A 19391-nucleotide genomic window follows, 5' to 3' on the forward strand; every position below is an offset into this window, starting at 1 on the left:
ATTCTATTAGAAGTATCAGCTTATTCTGCTTGACCCTTGCCCACTTCCTATCCCAGATAAAATCCTTCAACTCTTTATTATTTACTGTCCACAACTTATCCTCTGGTTGATGAAAATATGCCTGACCTGTATATAAAACTGAAGGAACTAACATTTTCACTGTTTGTATATTGCTATCCATATCCATAAACGAGAACTTCCAGTTTCTCAGTTTTTGTATTATATTTTATGTGGTCTTAACAGAATCCTTTTTGATCTGTACTCGTAAATATTTCATTTAATCATGTCCCCATCAGAATAAATTTGGTGAACCAATTCATCTGCGGGTATATAGCTTATAGTTACAGCCTTTGTTTTATCTTCCCTAATTTTATATCTTGGAAAGACTTGACATTGTCCAAATGTGTTCCACAACACTGAGAGGCCAACTTCTAGTTTTAACAGGTACAAAGTAATATTGTCTGCAAATAAAGCCAACTTATGTTGATTACCATACCAATTATATCCCTGAATTTTTGAGTCTTTTATTTTCTTTGCCTATAGCTCTAAATATAATGCAGATAAAAGGTGAAAGAGGACACTCATGCTGGGTTCCTTTTTTCAAACACAACTTATCAGAGGGAACATCCCACTTTAATTTTTGCCTCTGATCCCAAATATATCCTCCTATTTAGCTTTATGATTGTATCAGTGAATTCAGATGCTTCCATTGCTCTACTCATAAAATCCCAGCTTACTCCATTGAATGCTTTCTCTGCATCAAGAGCCACAAACAACATCAGTATTTTCTTATATTCTACTTCTTTCTGGATCATCATTGTTCTATTAATGTTGAAAAATGTTTGCCTCCCCTCCACAAAATTGCTTATCTAAACAATCCTGTCTTGGTTTGTAATTTACTGTGGCATTGCATGGTAAGAGAAGTTTTATTTGAATTTATATTTTATTTCTTACCACTGTTTTACCTGTTCATTGGAAAAAATGGATAGCTTGTAGACAAGCTTTACTATGATTTATATTTTGTTGTTTTACCTTTAATTTTCACTGTTTATTGTTAGAAAGGGGATAGATTTTAGACAGGCAAACTCTAGGCATCTAAGGGACCTAGTCAGCTATAAAGTCACACAGACTACAGAGAGGACAATCCAGAGTTTACCTAAACAATTCTGTCTTGCTTTGTGATTTATTGATCTTTAGTGTTAAAAAGAAGTGCGACTGCAAGCAATAGTTTGCAGAAGCTACTGCATGCGACATAAAGAAATTCCAGCTTTGTCTGACTTTCAGAACTTGTACGGTAAGAGCAACAACTTTACTGTACATACTTTAGTATTTAGTTATATATTGGTTGTGTGATTTTTCTAACATAATTTGATTAAAGCTCTCATTGAATTCTGCGGTAACTGATTTTGATTATTCTTTTCTTTTATAATTTTTCATTCATTTGATTATTCTTTTCTTTTATAATTTTTCATTCATTTGAAGCTGAATAGGGTTCCTTAAATCAGTATGTCATTACTGATTTGCTAAAGCACAAATATCTTGTACAGTATAATAAATGTCATGTATATTTAAAGGTAACACTTGATAGCACTGATGATCTGTGTCCCTTATGTCAAAAGTAGGATGATTTGCTTACCATTATTAGTAGTAAATCTAGACTTACTGATGATTGCACTTGTTACATATATTAATGGCTGGACTGGAGAGATCAATAATGTTAGACAAAGAGCAAATAGAATACATTTGGGAAAGGATGTGTCTGTTGTCTGTAAAGATCACTCAACCCCTATAAGATGGTGCCCTGACAACTTTGGAATTCTCGATACAAGTATTCAGCAATCTGAGGATTCAGAGTGTTTAGAAGGAAATAAAAAAAAGAAAGGAAGGAAGAAGTTCACAAGAAATAACAAGGACAAAAAAAGAAACTGATACATTTCTGTAAAGTATATATAAAGAGCGTATTTATAATCATACTTATGATATACGCAAAAGAGTTGAGATCAATGCTTTAGCGAAGCACATTATTAATAATCCTACACATGAATTTAAATTTAGAGTCCTTCAACTAGTGGAGATAAGTAAAAGACTAGGTGATAATGTTAACCGACTCTTAGAAACTGAACTAAATTGGATCTTTAGAACAGGTGCTCATAAAGAACCAGGGCTAAATAATTTTGTGTCTTTGAGACCTATACTTGAGAAAAGGTAATAGTTGGTAATTAGACTTTGAAAAATAATCTGTGTTTTGAATAAATAGAGTGGAATTAACAACAAGCCTGTATAAAATGAAATTTTAATTATAAGCTTATATTTTTCATTTTATATTTAACAGCTTCTAATCTAGTTACACATATTCATATATTTATATATACATACTTTTCATTAAATCATAGTATAATATATAATTTTAAATAAATTTTGACTAAAAATTATTAACTATAAGTAGAATTTTTAATTATAAGAATTGCTAGCTATCAATGAATAGTAACCATTTTATAGTTAGGCAGTCATGAATTTATATATATGTAATTCAGATTTATGTAGTTGTAAAATTTGATAGATACTTTATATCTGCACCTGTACTCAGCAGGATATAACTGTTGCTTCTCTTACATTACTGAGAGCTTACACAAAACCAGTGAGTGCTAAACAGGTCTTGAGTCCATATTTCAACATTTTATACTTCACTACAGTTTATGTATATATATTCGAGATGTTATTATAACGTCGTATATTTAAATCAGCGCTGCATGAAGATCAGCGTCATATGACGAGTTGAAGCGTACTATAGGTAAACAGCTAGCTAGTCTGTTAATGTAGTGGAGATGGAGTTGAACACCTAAAGAACATCACGCATTAGAATGTGAGTAGGAATTCACTAACATAACTATTCCTTGTTTAAGTAGATGCTTTAAAATAATGCGAGGTGAGAGGTGAGAGTTATGGAATATGTCCGCAAGTAAGATATCAAAAAGTCAACGGAAAGAGGTTGGTTTTGACTATATTTACTAATGCTACAAACACTGTGCTTAGAATAATCGATTAAAAGGGATTAATGCTTCATGGTGGAATGATGCTTTACTAATGTAGCTAACGCATTCGTTTTTAATTTGCTCTCTGTATCTGTTCGCTGTCGTTGATAAGACCTGATGTCAGCATATTTTATATGGATTCAAAATGTTACATTAATGTTTTATAAATGTTTTAAACAGTTTTTAGTAGAAGTATGTATAATATGTATAATATGTTTTTAACAGTTTTTTATATGCATACAAAAAGTGAGCGCTAGATCTGATGTTATTTGTTTGAATGAATGTAAATAATATATACTGCTTTAAGACTCACAGTTGAAACGAGAGGTAGATTGTTTGCAAATATTTGAGTGGTTTTATAAATTACTTAATTACCAATTAAGTTAGAGGACATGATTGGTGAATATGATGTATAAAAGGAACTTGAATATTTAGTTTAATTGATCTGATGAAGCATGCGTTGAGCATGTGAAAGCGCTTATCCGTTTTTTGTCTATGTGAATAAAGAAGTTTATACGAATTATTCTCGTGGTGTATCCTGACAGTTTTGCTGTTACCAGTGTTGCTGTTTGTTTTGCTGCAAGGATACTTTGGGAGTCAACGATATTTGTATACCTTTTACTATTTCTGTAAAGTAAAGAGGATACATATTTAAAAGGACACTGCTTTGTTATGTAACACATAGATTACAGGAAATGATAACATTTTTCTATCAACAAACCTTCAGTCTGCAGAAAATCATTTTTCCAAAAGGAAGGTAGAAAAAAAAGACAAGGGGCAAGTGAAAAGGAAGAAATCAAAACTGAAAAAAGATGAGAAAGACAGACACTGACAACATGGATCTAGTTGTGGATGCACAAGGCCAGCTGGGTGAGAATTGTATGCTTGCAAATGTAATACGCAATGAAACAGTGGGATTAATAAGGTTAATGGGTTCCCTATTATATGATCGAATTTGAAAGCACGAAATGGCAAAATACCGAAATGGCATATAAGTGAATTATTTTCCTAGGAAAGAAATTGCTTGGCCCCCTTCGTTATTTTGCCGTTTCCGTCACTGTAGTGCGATCTCGGAGTTGGAATATTTAAGTAGGGGGTGGGGGGGCACAGCCCCGATGTCCGAAGCCCCCACTTTGTGTAATGTTTTAAATTTTTTTTTTCTTTTTTGGAGCAGCAATTTTTTTCCCTGGGGAAAAAAATTGCTGTTCTAAGTGTTCAGGATTGTAAGCTTTTGCTTACATGCGGTCGATAAATCAGCGTTCACTTTTTTTAAGCATTCGCTGATTTAATATAGACCTGATTGATGGTGGTGAAGATCATTCCTTTGTAACAATTGATAGAGCAGCTAGAAGTTGAAGATTCTTCAGATCTGGTTAGAAAATATATTCTTGTAAATGGAGATTCAATTATTAGAGGAACTGATGCTTACATTTGCAGAGAAGATAATGAACATTGAATAGTGTTATGGTTGCCCGGAGCAAAAATAGAGGATGTGAGACAAGCCTTAGAACACATTAATGTAAGGAAGTATGGATCTGTTTTTATTTATGTTGGCACAAATGATGTCATCTGCAAGGACTCTCTGACTGTTAGTAGGGAACTTACAACCCTCTTAGATAGTATAACTTGTACTAGTGTTAGGATATATTTTTTACACGTCACATATAGAAAGGAGAGTCAGGTCACCATGAATGAAAAGATTTTGGGGGTAAATACCGACATGGAAAAAAAGTCCCGTTTTAAAAAATGGAAATGGGTAGAGCATCCGAGCCTAATTTTGAACATGTGTTCATACAGTATGGCATGCAGGCTGAACAAGGAGAAGGTTACTGTTAGCTGCCTGTCAGGTGCCAGGATCCGCCACATAACACAAGCACTCAGGTCACTCCAGAACAAGTACAAATATGACTCTGTCATTATCCATGTTGGTGTGAATGACCTGAGCTATACCTCCCTGGACTACATGAAAAGAGACATGGAGGAGCTCTCTGATCATGTAGCCCAGGCTGGTATGACCCTGACCCCGAGTAGCATCCTGCCTTCACCAAGAATGATACCATGGTATAGAGAAAAAATTATCAATTTCAAAAATTGGCTAAGCTTCTGGTGTCATTCAAAGGGGGATCCAGTGTCTGTCAGCCTGGGATAACATGCTCGACAAGCCACACTGCTTCACTAGAGACAGCTTGCACGTGTCACCCTTAGGTTTTCAAATACTGGCCAAGGCTCTTGCCACTCCTATAGTGCTTTTTTTAGGCAAGGCTCAAAAGACATACCCACCGCTGTAAATAGCACAAGTAACAAAAAACTGAGGGTAATGCTACTCAATGCCAGAAGTCTAAACCTCAAAATGCACGCACTCGAGGTACTCCTCAGTATGGAGAAAATCGATATATGTGCAGTAACAGAAACCTGGTTTAAGGCTTCAGAGAGCACCCCAGCACTACCAGGCTACAACTCATACCATACATTTTGGCCACAAAACCCGGACCGAAATACAAAAGGCGGGGAGTATCCATATTCATCAAGAATATCCACACCTCCAGGTTAGTGGCACAGCACGATGCTTCAGAGATCATCCACGTGCAACTAACAATGGGCAAAACTGCTATTCAAATTATAGCTTGCTACAGATCACCCACTTTGTCCCAGGACCCTCACTCTGCATTCCTGGAAACACTGGGAAACATAAAGGTCCTACCAAGCACCCTGATATTGGGTGATTTCAATTACCCAAACATTAACTGGGAGAACTACTCAAGTAGATACTCCCTTGCCCAACATTTCCTAGAATTTATAAACTCAAACACCCTGGCTCAATTGGTCAACACTCCCATCAGAGGTGACAACATATTGGACCTGGTCATCACCAACATAAGCGACTGGTGTTCCACACTGGAGGTCAACCCCTTGCTAGTTAGATCTGACCATAAACTAATCACTCTGGATATCCACATTCCACCGCCACCCCCGGTCAAAGAAACCACCATGAAATACTTTTCAAAAGCTAACTTCACATTACTTAAGACTGAGGTGGAAAGTTTCAAAGCCCCCACGCTAAAGGATAACGCTGTCCCAGCTGCAAAATCCTTTACTAATGCACTCTACTGGCACCTACAAGAATGCATGGATCATGCTATCCCAAACAAAACCAAGACTCACTCCTCCAAGAAAAGGAAACCAGTCTGGTGGACCCCTGCCATAAACAAGCTATACAATAGAAGGAGGAAACTAGTACAGAAAAGAGTAAAATCCCAAGAAGGGAAGACATCCCTGATCAGTATCAGCAAGAAACTACATTCCCTCATAAAATTGTCCAAGGCTAGCTTCGAAAGAAAAATTGCCATGGACGCCAAAGATAACCACAAGGAATTCTTTAGCTATGTCAAGAATCTAAGTGGCAATTCTCAGATCTGCTCAGAGTTAGTGCAGAATGGCACAAAATACACTGAACCGACCGATATAGCCAACATCCTGGCAGACAGGTTCAGTGCAAACTTCACCCCCAAAAGGGCCCATAACTATACCCAGAAGAATGTAGTGCCCCTGAAATCAGACACTCAGGTTAAAACAGCCCTCTCCAAAGCCAAAAACACAGCATCAATGGGACTGGACAGTGTCCCAGGCTGTGTCCTACACAAACTCAAAGATGAACTAACCCTTCACCTAAACACATTGTTTAAACTCAGTCTCTCCACAGACTATGTGCCCACAGAGTGGTGTACAGCAACATTTATTCCACTGAACAAAGGTGGAGCCACAATGGACCCCGGGAACTATCACCCTATAAGTCTGACTAGCTTGGTCTGCAAAGCTATGGAGCACATCATCATGGATCTCATTAACAGAGACATTAGAAACCTCCATACACTGGACCCTACCCAGTTCTTCTTTAAGGGCAGATCATGCCTCCTAAACCTGGTGAACTTCTTTGAGACAGTTACCAAGGCTATAGACAAGGGAAAGGTGGTCCACACAGCCTATGTAGACCTTGCAAAGGCCTTTGACACCATTCCCCACTCAGGTATTATAGACAAGCTCACCAGCCTGAACCTAAACCCCTACGTCACGAGATGGGTTGCCAGCTGTTTCATGGACAGAACCCACATGATAAGAGTTGTGGGAGCTAGGTCTGACTGTAAACCGGTTACAAGTGGCATTGCCCAGGGCTCAGTCCTAGGATCCCTCCTGTTCGGCATATACTTCTCAGAGGTACAGGCAAGCACAGGTGGACTATGGCTGACCAAGTTTGCAGACGACTGCAAACTAGGGGCTATAATTGACTCTCCGACTGACACAGACATCCTCCAAAAGGGTCTCACTGAGACAGATACCTGGTGTCAAAACCATGGCCTCAAGCTAAATGCCAAAAAGTGCATAGTCATCCCCTTTGGAAAAAACACAGTACACACAAACTACCACATAGGTGGTAGCCCCCTAAATATGGAAGACATAATAAGGGATCTGAGGACCCAAGTAGATAGTAACCTCTCCTTTGATAATCACATTGCCAAAGTGGTTAGAAAATCCTTCTATGTGGCCCACCTAATCACAAAAGGGTTTGCATCCAGATCGAAATAGGTCATTGGGCCCCTCTAGGCATCACTCATCAGACCCATCATAGAGTACAGTGCCCCATTTGGGATGTACCTTACAAGACACCTACAACAACTGGAAAGACCACAGAAGTACCTCACCAAAAGGATCACTGGCCTCAAGCAGATGCCCTATGCAGCTCGACTGAAGAAACTCCAGCTGTACTCGGTTGCATACCGCCTACTCAGAGGAGATCTCTGCCTGACATACAAGGCCATGTCCAACCCAGAATTGATGGACACGCTCCACCTAAAGAAAACCATATCCCCTTGAGACAGACACTCCAGAGATCTAAACCTCACCACAATAATAAATAGGATGTACTGGAGGGATAGATTCCTGTCCCAGAGACTTCCCATGCTCTGGAACAAGATTCCAGTCTACATTAGGCAGACCTCCTCGCTAACCCTCTTCAAGAGAAACCTTGATGAGTGGATGGGAAACAGAAAGTTTACCCCAGGGATCACTTCAATGGCTCTGCTGGACAGAGGCACAGGGAACTAATCTAAGGGGGTGGTGAAAGCCAACACATTCCAGCTAGGGTTATAAATGCCTTTGGGCAGATAGCCTAGTACCTACCTATGAGCCTATGACCCTATTTGTCAAGATCAGGGAAGAGTATTTTTGCAGCAGATATTTTGTAATATGTGACAAACACAAGGCAGGACTTTTTGCCAGGTCGAAAATTTAACAGTTCACAGATAGCAACATTCAATGCATCTCTGATGGCTGTTAATGCTAGGAGCTTTAATAATAAAGTTTTTTTATTGGAAACTTTGCTGTGTTCCTACAAGATTGATGCTATTATTGTTTACAAAATATTGTTAAAGAACAATGCCTGGAAACCAGTTCTGTCAGTGTAGAAATGTTTTTACTGTGGCAGACATTCTAACAAAAAATTAGGTGGAGGTGTTATGATAGGGATCAAAGATAGTTATTAGACCTGTGATAACACCAATACTATAGACTGTGTAACTGTGACAATAACGACAACCCTGGAACATATAACAATTGTTGAAGTGTACAGACCACCCAAGTCAAGTGCTGATGACCTTGAGGAATTTATACATTTCTTGCATGAAATACAGGAAGGAAAAATAATAGCGGATGGGGACTTCAATTTACCAGAAACAGACTGGAATAATATTGATTCAGCAACATTAGTAAGGAAATTATTTATAACGCATGTTCAGGAACAACAATTTCTTCAGATCATAAAAAAAAAAAACTACCAGTGAAAGGGACATACTAGACATTGTTTGTGTTTCTAAATAAGTTAGTATTTCATGTCAAGTTTTACCACCATTGATGTTCAGTGATCATAGGGTTATAAAGGTTAATTTGTTGATAGATAATTCTGCCAAATTTGAAATTTAAAACAGTGCACAGAAGATTAATTACAGATTATACAGAAAGAAAACAGTCACTATGTAAGACTAATTGGAGTGATGCGTTCAGTGAAAAAACTGCAAAAGGTATGTGGAAAGTTTTGAAAGAGAAATTGTTTGAGTGCAAAAAATCAAAAAAAATATTTAACATCAGGATCTAGCATACAATATCAGGAGGATGTATTTCCATAAGAACAAGATATCTGATTAAGGTGAGGGACAAAAAATATAAGAAATGGAAAAGAGGTCAAACTACAACTTTGAAAGCTGAAATAAACAAGCTGGACAAACAAATTAAACATAGTATGAAACAAGATCAAGAAAAAATTGAAGATAATTTATATAAAGATATTGAGCATAATAGGAAACCATTTTATAGATACATGAAATGTGGAAGGAGTAAAGACATGCAAATTGATAAACTGTGTAGATTCTACAATTTATTCTCAGACAACATATTATAGATATATTAACAAAACCTTATGCAAAACAGTATAGCTTCACAAAGGGGGTGAAACGTTGTTCTGGTAACATCTAGGTAACCTGAAACACTGAAATAAAAGTAAATTATGTTGTAAAGGAACTATGCAAACTGGATAAAAAAACACTTGGAGAAGGCAGAATTAGTAATAATGACCTGATAACACTTCAGCAAGAATTTATAGTACCGTTTTATTGATAATTGACTAGGTCGAATAAATATGGGGAGATTCATCAAGATTGAAGATATGGGTTTATTAAACCTGTCATTAAGGCAAAGGGGAGTAGGACAACTCCAGAGTCATATAGACCCTTAAATCTACTTTCATAATTGGAAAGGCCGGGATTTCAAACCATATATCAATATGCATATGTTGAAAATATATCTATTACCACCTGTAACATGATGTTCTGTAACAATATTATAACAGCTATGAATGAAAAATTGTGCTGTGATGTAATTTATTTAGATTTAATTTCAGCATTTGGCAAGGGCATACACAAAACACTGATCAATTAATTAAAATAAGTAGCCATTGATTTGTCCTTGATAAGATGGATAGCTACATGGCTTGCAAATAGGACATGGCAAGTATACAGCAATTGCATAGGTGAAATTATTGGTTACAGTCAGGATGTCCCACAGGGATATATGCTAGGTCTTTACTTTCTTAGATTGTATGTTTCAGACACATATTTTTCATCTGATGTGTTCTACAGTCTGTATGCAGAGTACATGAAATTGGGTAAACTGATTACATGAGTTACAGATTGGGCATGTCTGTAAAAGAACTTGACTAAATTGACCATTTGGGCACACGAGAATAATATGGTGATAAAAACATACAAAACTAAGCATATGATATTTGGGAAACACAACTTGAAAGGTGAATATTTAATGCAGCACACAGTGATTGAAATTGTAGATTTATTTAAGGAGACATTAACACCTGGTGAAATTTGATTGTACTCAAGGAGGACACTCAGACTCTGCACAGAAAGAACTCCAGCTGAGAACCAAACTGGAAAACCAAATACTATGAGGAAGCAATACTAATGGTAAGTGTTTGATATTCCAAGAGTCATTAATGTGAGTCTCAGAATAACAAGATACTGAATAAGTGAAACACCATCCTCTAACTAAATATGCCAACTCTGAGATCACACTACAGTGGAGGAAGGGCAAAGTTTACCATGGTGGCCAAGTGGTTCTTTTGCCAGAGTTCGTTTTTGTTGTTCAGGTAGTTCAGTATACTGAGATTTAATAAAAGTCTGGCTCAATGAAGTGGGATTTGATAATTTAAGTATTTCATGTTTTGAAGGGGATCCATATATATATATATATATATATATATATATATATATATATATATATATGTATATGTGTGTGTGTATGTATATGTATATATATATATATATATATATATCTCAACACACTTGTACGACTGTTTACTTACCCAACTTGAAATATTGGAAACGGCAGTGTCGAATGCTCAGAATTGCGAGCCTGGTACTTAAAGAAAGTTGACACTCAGGGAATGTTGACTTTGAACAAAACTACCTCATTTCCAGGTTTCTGCTACGAACATTTTGCAGGGGAGCAAGCCCCCCTGCACCTCATATGTGGGAGGCTGCACCCCCACACCCTCTGCTGCTTATATATACTAACTCTAATATCGCAGTACAGTGAGGGAGAGGGTGCATTTCCTGATCCTACTATAGTGCGATCTCTACTGAGAATACCAAACTCATAACAGTGAATGCACACTAGCATTCGCTTTTCTGAGTTCGGCATTTTTTCTTTTGCTAATATGTAGTCAGCCACAACATTTTAAAGGTAAACATATATATATATATATATATATATATATATATATATATATATATATATATATATGTGTGTGTGTGTGTGTGTGAATGTCAGCACTTGTATACTTATTACGTTCTCTGGATCACTAGCAGAATGGTACTTAGGTTCATAGTTTTAGTACTAAGCTAACTGCCCTTGCGAGCCATTTTAAGCCTAACCAATTATCCCTTGTGAGACTCAAACCCTACACCTTGTGTTTGTAAGGCAAACATCTTAGCCATTAAGCCACACTCCCAACCCCTATGTACACTGGAAAATCCTTGTTTTTATTAAAATTACTTGCAGATAACTATACAGTACCTTCAAAATAACTGTTTCCTGCATATCAGAGGTTGAGTCCTATAACCTGCACTTACATTGTGCATCTCTAAGCAAATCACTTAAATAGACCAATTCTCCTGAGTCACTTTTAAAACTATTTTTCTGTAGGACATTTTCTAGTTAACAGACCATGGTGGACAACAGAGGGCCCAAATATAAAATTAAAATGATTAAGTTATTTTTTAAAGAGCTATCTCAAACAGAACCGAGATGCTATCCTCCAAAAAAAGGAAGCCAATCTGGTGGTCCCCTGCCATAAACAAACTGTACAACAGAAATGTTGCAAAAAAGAGTAAAATCCCATGAGTGGAGGAGCTCCCTGGTCAGCCTCAGTAAGAAGCTGAGATCCCTTATAAGATCCTCCAAAGCTAGCTGCAAAAACAAAATTGCCACTAATTCCAAGGACAGCCACAAAACATTTCGATGGCAACATGCAGATCTGCTCTGAGTTACAGCACAAAGGCATGAAAATTACAGAACCAACTGATATTGCCAACATCCTGGCAGATAGGTTCATTGCTAACTTTACCCCCCTCTCACCCCCTAAAGAGCCCATATCTATACAGGAAGAATGCAGAGTCCCTGTAATCACAACTACACAGGTAAAAGCTGCACTCTCTAAAGCCAAAAACACAGCATCCTTGGGACTGGACAATATCCCAGGCTGCGTTTTACACAAACTTCAGAACGAACTGGCTCCCCACTTAATCACCATGTTTAATAATAGCCTCGCATCAGGATTTGTGCCCACTGAATGGTGTACAGCAACAGTTATCCTCCTCCACAAAGGGGGAGCCACCACTGATCCCTGGAAGTATCGACCTATTAGCCTGACGAGTCTGGTCTGCATGGTACTCATAAACAAAGACATTGGTAACCTTCAAACTCTGGATCCCACCCAGTTCGGGTTTGTGAAAGGCAAACCATGCCTCCTGAACCTGATCGACTTCTTTGAGGCAGTCACCAAAGCCATAGATGAGGGTGAGGTGGTTCACACGGCCTGTCTTGACCTCGCCAAGGCTTTCGACACCATCCCCCATTCTGGAATTATAGCTAAACTCACTAAACTAGGTATAAATCCCTACGTCACAAGATGGGTTGCCAACTGGTTCACTGACAGAACCCACACTGTAAAAGTTGCAGACTCCAAATCTGTCCTCAAAGCAGTGAAAAGTGGAGTACCACAGGGTTTCGTCATGGGACCTCTCATGTTTGGTATCTACTTCTCTGAAGTACAGGCTAACACAGAAGGCTTCTGGCTAACAAAGTTCGCAGATGACTGCAAACTAGGAGCCTTAGTCAAGTTCCCCAAATGATGTGGACATCCTACAGAAGGGCAGATGCCTGGTGTCAGAGCCATGGCCTCAAGCTCAATGCCAAAAAGTGCAGTGTCATCCCCTTTGGTAAAAACTCTGTACCCATGAACTACCACATAGGCAGCAATCTACTTAACACCAAATGCGTGATAAGAGACCTTGGGACCCAGGTGGACAGTAGTCTCTCCTTTAATAGTCACATCGCCACAGTAGTCAGGAAGTCCTTCTATGTGGCACACCTCGTCATAAAAGGGTTCTCATCCAGGAAAAAAGAGGTCATTGTTCCCCTCTACTAGACACTCATTAGACCCAAAGACATCTGCAGCAACTAGAAAAGCCACAGAAGTACCACACAAAGAGGATTACTGGACTCAAACAAATGCCCTACACTGACCGCCTCAAAAAACTCCAGCTTTACTCCATAGCATATCGCCTACTCCGAGGAGATCTCTGCCTAACATATAAAGCTATGTCAAACCCAGAGCTGTTGGACATGCTACACCTAAAGAAATCCCAATCCCTCCAAGCTGCATGCTCTAGGGACCTAAACCTTGTCACCACAATAAACAAGACATGCTGGAGGGATAGATTCCTGTCCCAGAAACTTCCCATACTCTGAAACAGGCTACCCATCTATGTCAAGCAAAGTTCTTCATTAGCACTCTTCAAGAAAAATCTTGATGAGTGGATGGGAAATAGGAAATACACCCCGGGGATCACTTCTGTGTCTCTGCTCGACAGTGGCACAGGAAAATAACTTTCTTGGGTGGCGTAAGCCAGGGAACCTTGTTGGCTAGGCTTACGTAGGCCCTTGGGCCGATAGCCTAGTACCTACCTATGAACCTATGAACAGAATTAAATGTATCAATTCGCCACAACAACCTTTTACAGACTGTGATTTACTGACCAGTCATTCTTCATGAAGAGGTTGGTCTTAATATTTCACTTCTTTTGTCCTCTGATCTTGACCCTTGAGACCTGTAAGACTCCCCCCACACACACAAAAAAATCATAAACTCAGCATCCGTATAACTAACTTTCAGAGCAATAGCATGATATAAAGTTGGAATTTAAGATGATACATATCAACTGAGTGTATTTTTAGGTGGGAATGTGAAGGTTAAACATTATAAATACAGAATAAACAGTATTCCGTAGATGTACCATTAATTAGACAACCTTCTGCATGAAATGTAATTAAAAAATCAGGAATAAAAGAGAAGCTAGAAGCACTGGAGAAAAGGAATGAATAGCTCTGTAGTTGTTTGCAATTTGATAAGGAAAGACATCTACAGATAAAGATCTTAGAGTACAGAGTCGGTCTAGAGAAGAAGTTAGAACAAAATAATGTGGAGAAAATTCTGAACTGAAAATGCAAGTCTGTGAGGATCATAACACAGAGCTGCAGAAGCAGGTAGAAGGAGAACTAGACATAAAACCTTGAAACTCATTATATAACTGGGAAAGATGTTCCTAGGAAACATTCTCATGCAAACACTAGAGAAGAAAAGACAAATAATATGCACATCACGTTTGAAAGATTGTAAGAGAAGCAGATTCTCCTGAATAATATTACGAATTTCAGTTTCTTATGAAAATGTCCGATAAAGAATTATTGACTTGGTGAAAACAAGAGTGGGAAGAGAAAATGGATGTCTTAGACAGAAATGGAAAATATTATCATGAATTTAATAAGGAGTTAGAAATGTGTTAATTGATCAAACTGACTGAGGAGGTGTTTTAACAAGACAGTGAAATAATGTCTGAAATAGAAAAGGTAGAACCTAAATAAAAAGCATCATATTTAGCAATTCAACAAATAACTAATTTGTCAGTTGAGGGGAGGCAGTCATATACCTCACCATGTGTTGCTAAGTTAGAATGATTCATAACTAATGGTGGTGTTAGAGATAATAGCTATTTTAGAGTTAGTATATAAAATTAGCAGGGAGGTGTGGGGTTGCAGAATGGCAAGCCTGTTTCCGTTTTTTAGTTAGTTTTTGATAATTTAAGTTGCTGATCATGTGGTCTCGACCATATGAATTTTGACAATGTAAAATTTCAATAAACTAACATAAACTCAAGGGCAACAATCCCATGCATCCCCAGCCTCCACCGAGATTCAGCCATGAGAGTCTGTCTAAGCACAAGCCCTCCTAAAGTTACCTGGGTCACAGTCAGTGCTTTATCCCTTTATGCTGCTGGTGCAATCTGTGTCATCAGAAACTTTCAGCAAATCATAATAGAAGGGGAACACCTATTGATTATTGTTGAGACAATTCCGATTGACAAATATTAACTTCCGAATTAATACATTATCATTTGGTTGCCTTATATTTAATCTTTGCTGTTTTTAATGTTTATCAAATGCGTATCATATACATACTGTTTGTTATTGGACATTCTGCTCTTTATATCTCTGGTCATGATTGAAACAGGTCTTTTGATCAGGACACCCACCCAGTTACCAAATATTAAATAAATAAACGGTACTTTTCCGTTATCAGGGCAACAGTCATAATAAGCATTTGGAATCCTACCACTCATTATAACGTTGATCGTTCAGCTGTTGCTGAAATGGGTACCACACGCACAATTATTTTGATGTGAAATTTAGTAAGTGTGGTCGATCACATTTAATAAATAACGACAATCATTTCATTTACACACTTGTCTTACTCGGAATAATGCATGCCAACAGGGTTTAACAGGAAGTGAATTACCATGCATTATTCGGAGAAAAAGCAAGTGTATAACTGCAATGCTTGCCATTATTTATGAAATGTGAAGTACCACACTTTTCTCCTAAAACTGCCAGTTGTAGGGAATGGGGAGGGGTTTGAGCTGAAATCAACAGAGAGTTCTGAGGTATATGTCCTCTGAAAACGAGACCAAACCAGGAAGTATCTGTTGCCCCGATAACATTTTTAAAAAAACGTGTCCCACTTTTTGCCATAGCTTTTTTCCCACGTCGTGAGACGTACTGCATCCTGTTTTGGTGATGACAACTTCACAGCTATGTCATTGTAACAATATATGAATTTTTCGCAACAAACAATTATATTTGTAGGCTGTGGATGGCGAAACCAGAAGCCTAAAGTTAAACAAAACGTAAAACCCAGATTTCCCCAAAATTGTATGCTGTCTCATTTGCAGTTCTGTTGATTCTTTTGATACTGGATATTTCTGCTAATATTGGCAGTACAACTTCCCTTACGACAAAACCGGTAACGAGATGAAAGCAGCTGTTGTCCCATTAACGGAAAAGTACCATATAAACAGATGCTCATCAAAGGATGCAGTATTAATTGTTACTACAGAAAAAAATCTGAGCCACAGATGAATTTAGGATTTGTAAATCTGAAGAAACAAGGTGCAGCATTCTTTTTAAACATTTGATTTAGACTATCAACTTATTGTGAAGTCACTTTGTGTAAATACCAGAAGAGCCTTGAAGATTTTTTTGTTTGTTTTTCTCTTCATTAATAATTTCCCTCACTTAGGGTACTTTACCAATAAGGTTTTTTTTCTGTTTTGTTTTTAGAGTTCCAGAATCCATGGTTAAAAACATTCTGTGGCAGATTCTTCAAGCAGTCAGTTTTTGTCACAAACACAATGTAAGTGCAGTAAGCATCTTATAAAGCATAAACTTATCTTACAAGCTGTAACCAGTTAGTTTTACTACCGCAAAGAGCAGTCATTGTCAGACTGTGCATGTTGTTCATACAGTAGCTAGCTGTGACTTGTGTCAACAAGACAAATTTTTGTGGGAAGACTATTTTCGGTACTTACGTATTATCGCAACCACTTTTTCAAACAGACGTAATTTGTAATCTGTTGGTGAAACAATGTATATGAACCTGAAAAGGGCTGTGTGAAGTGGTAAAAACTATTGTCTCACAATGCTTTTGATCTTGGAAGAGGAATCAGAACACAATTCCTCTTCCTGGGTAGCATCCTTTTGTGACCTACCTTAATGACAAGTGCTGTAAACATGCCTGCGCGTTCGGAATCCTGTGAAGAAAGACCTGTTTATTATTTGACATATTTTGTAAAGCTGGATTATACAGCTTGTAACCTACATTTTTAAGAGCAAAACAGGTATGCAGAAATGTGAAGCACTAAAAGTAGTATTACAGGTTAGAAGAGTGATTTTGTAAATTGAGTACATTCACTGAATCAGAGTACAAGGAGAAGTTGAACTGGTGTACATTACAATACAATTGTATACATCTTAAAAAATACAGGTAAAGCCATTAATAACATTGGCATTGCAATGTTAAAAAACTGTAACGTTTAAAACACTGCATCAACCCAGTAGTCACTGTTACAGGAGTATAGATCATTCAAAGTTACATTACAGCGAGTGTCAGGCAGCAGGCACATCTGTGTTATAATCAAGTCCCATCAGAAACTTATGGCACCCCAGAATACCAAATTGGACCGTTATTCCTCTTCCTGCCTGACACACGATGTGACACAGTAAAAAATAATAGCTTACACACTCCTTTTAAGTTTACCATACATATTTTCCTCCAAACATAACAAATTATGTCCGGTTGAAAATGTGGTTGTGATAATACGTAAGTACCCTATTTTCATGTGAGGTAATAGTCTGATTCATTTACTTTACTGCTTACTAGTTCTAGCTTCTTCTCCTTCCACTCAGAATTCAGTTTAACTTCAATTTTAGTTTAGGTTATGTTCTCAGATATTCTAGGCCCACTGAGAGTCTTATGACTCCTCACTCTTTACCAGTACCCTTCCTCAGACTGTACCTTCTTTCTGTATGAGGGCCATACCAGTCAATCCAGGAGTAAATATGTTTTTTCCCATCCACTCATATAAGTTATGTGTAAAGGAGGATAGTGACTCTCATTGCTTAATATGCACGAGGAGTTTATTCCAGAGGTTTGGGAGGAACTGGGTTATAAACCTGTCCCTCTGAAGTATTTTAATTATCTGTTGGTTAAGATTTAACTCCCTATTTTTAGTATTTGTGGAAATATGGGATTTGCTGAGATACAGGAGGTCCAGAACAATTGGATCTGTAATGGAGTGGTAAGTAGATGGAGATCTCCCCTCAAAAGTCTGTAAGGACTTTAGACTTGTGATCTTTTTATTACTTGATATATTTAGTGAAATACATCCCAAAGGGGGCATTATACTAGATAATTGGTCTGACCAGTATTGAGTATTAGGAAGTGATTAACTCTTTAGACCTTGATGATATTCCTTTGACATTTAACTGAGCTAAATAAAAGAATAACTGCTGTCACATGAAGGTCAAAAGAGAGGGGGCTATCAACCCAAGTACTACATTTTTGCTTTCAGTGTTTTTTTTTTTCAATATAATATGATGAACCCTAATATATAAACAGGAGCTATAATAAAAGAAAAAAACAAATTGCTGTCAGATATAAATCTAACCCTCAAGAAGCCAAAACTGCTCTTGCTAAACTAAACAAGGAGCTCTGGATCCTAATCAAATCAACCAAATTTAGATATGATGTAAAATAAGCTCAAAGATAACCACAAGGCCTTCTTTAACTATATTAGAAATCTCAAAAACAATATTCAGCACTGAGCAGAGCTAATACCAAATGATATCACATACTTGGACCCAGAGAACAAATACAGCCCTAACTTTACCCCCCCCCTCCATTATTCTAAGAACAACTACCCTCATCTGCCTACTTAATTGAAAATTTCACTGAGGCAATAGATGAGGGCAGATTAGTGGACACTACATATCTGGACCTCGCAAGGACATTCGGGCATTCTAGATAAGCTCTCCCAGCTAAATGTTAATCCCTTTGTAACTCATTAGACAGAAAATTGGATCATAAATAGAACCTAGGAAGTAAGGGTAGATTGCTGTACCTCCTCCAAATGACCTGTCACTAACAGACTGCCCCAGAGTCCAGGCCTTGGGACACTCCTCTTTGGTATTTACCTCCCGGAGGGCAAAGCCAGTGTTAATGGTTTGTGGCAAAGTTTGTAGATGACTGCAAACTTGATGCCACCATAAACTTTCTAGGAGATACAAGGATCCCACAAGAGATCCCCTTCTCAAAAATAGATGATGTCAGAGCCATAGACTAAAACAAAATGTCAAGAAATGTGTAATTGTATCCTTTAACAAGCTTGACTCCCATTGTAACTATCACATTGACATCACCCCCCCCCAAAAAAAAACTGATCTCACAGTTAGAGATCTCTGAACCTATGTCAAAGTCAGAAGTCAAAGTCAGAGTAAACTTTATTGTCATTTAGACCCACACATGAGTACAGGCTAAACAAAATTTCATTGCTTCGAGCTCAATGTGCAGGAGAAAAAACATATTAAAAATGTAACAATATAACTATAAAGACTGAACTATAGACT

The 19391-nt window shown here is 37.7% G+C and overlaps 1 protein-coding gene across 1 annotated transcript in view; it reads left to right on the forward strand.

Moving 5' to 3' along the window:
* The window catches only part of CDKL4 (cyclin dependent kinase like 4), a 1070656-nt gene that overhangs the window by 605461 nt on the left and 445804 nt on the right, over window positions 1-19391 (forward strand). The window contains exon 4 of the mRNA XM_044057625.1: window positions 16548-16620. Coding sequence (XP_043913560.1) covers window positions 16548-16620 — 73 coding nt within the window. The remainder of the gene's footprint in view (window positions 1-16547; window positions 16621-19391) is intronic.

The sequence above is a fragment of the Protopterus annectens genome, chromosome 1.part2, assembly GCF_019279795.1.
Source record: "Protopterus annectens isolate FY-2018-M chromosome 1.part2, PAN1.0, whole genome shotgun sequence".
NCBI lineage: Eukaryota > Metazoa > Chordata > Ceratodontiformes > Protopteridae > Protopterus > Protopterus annectens.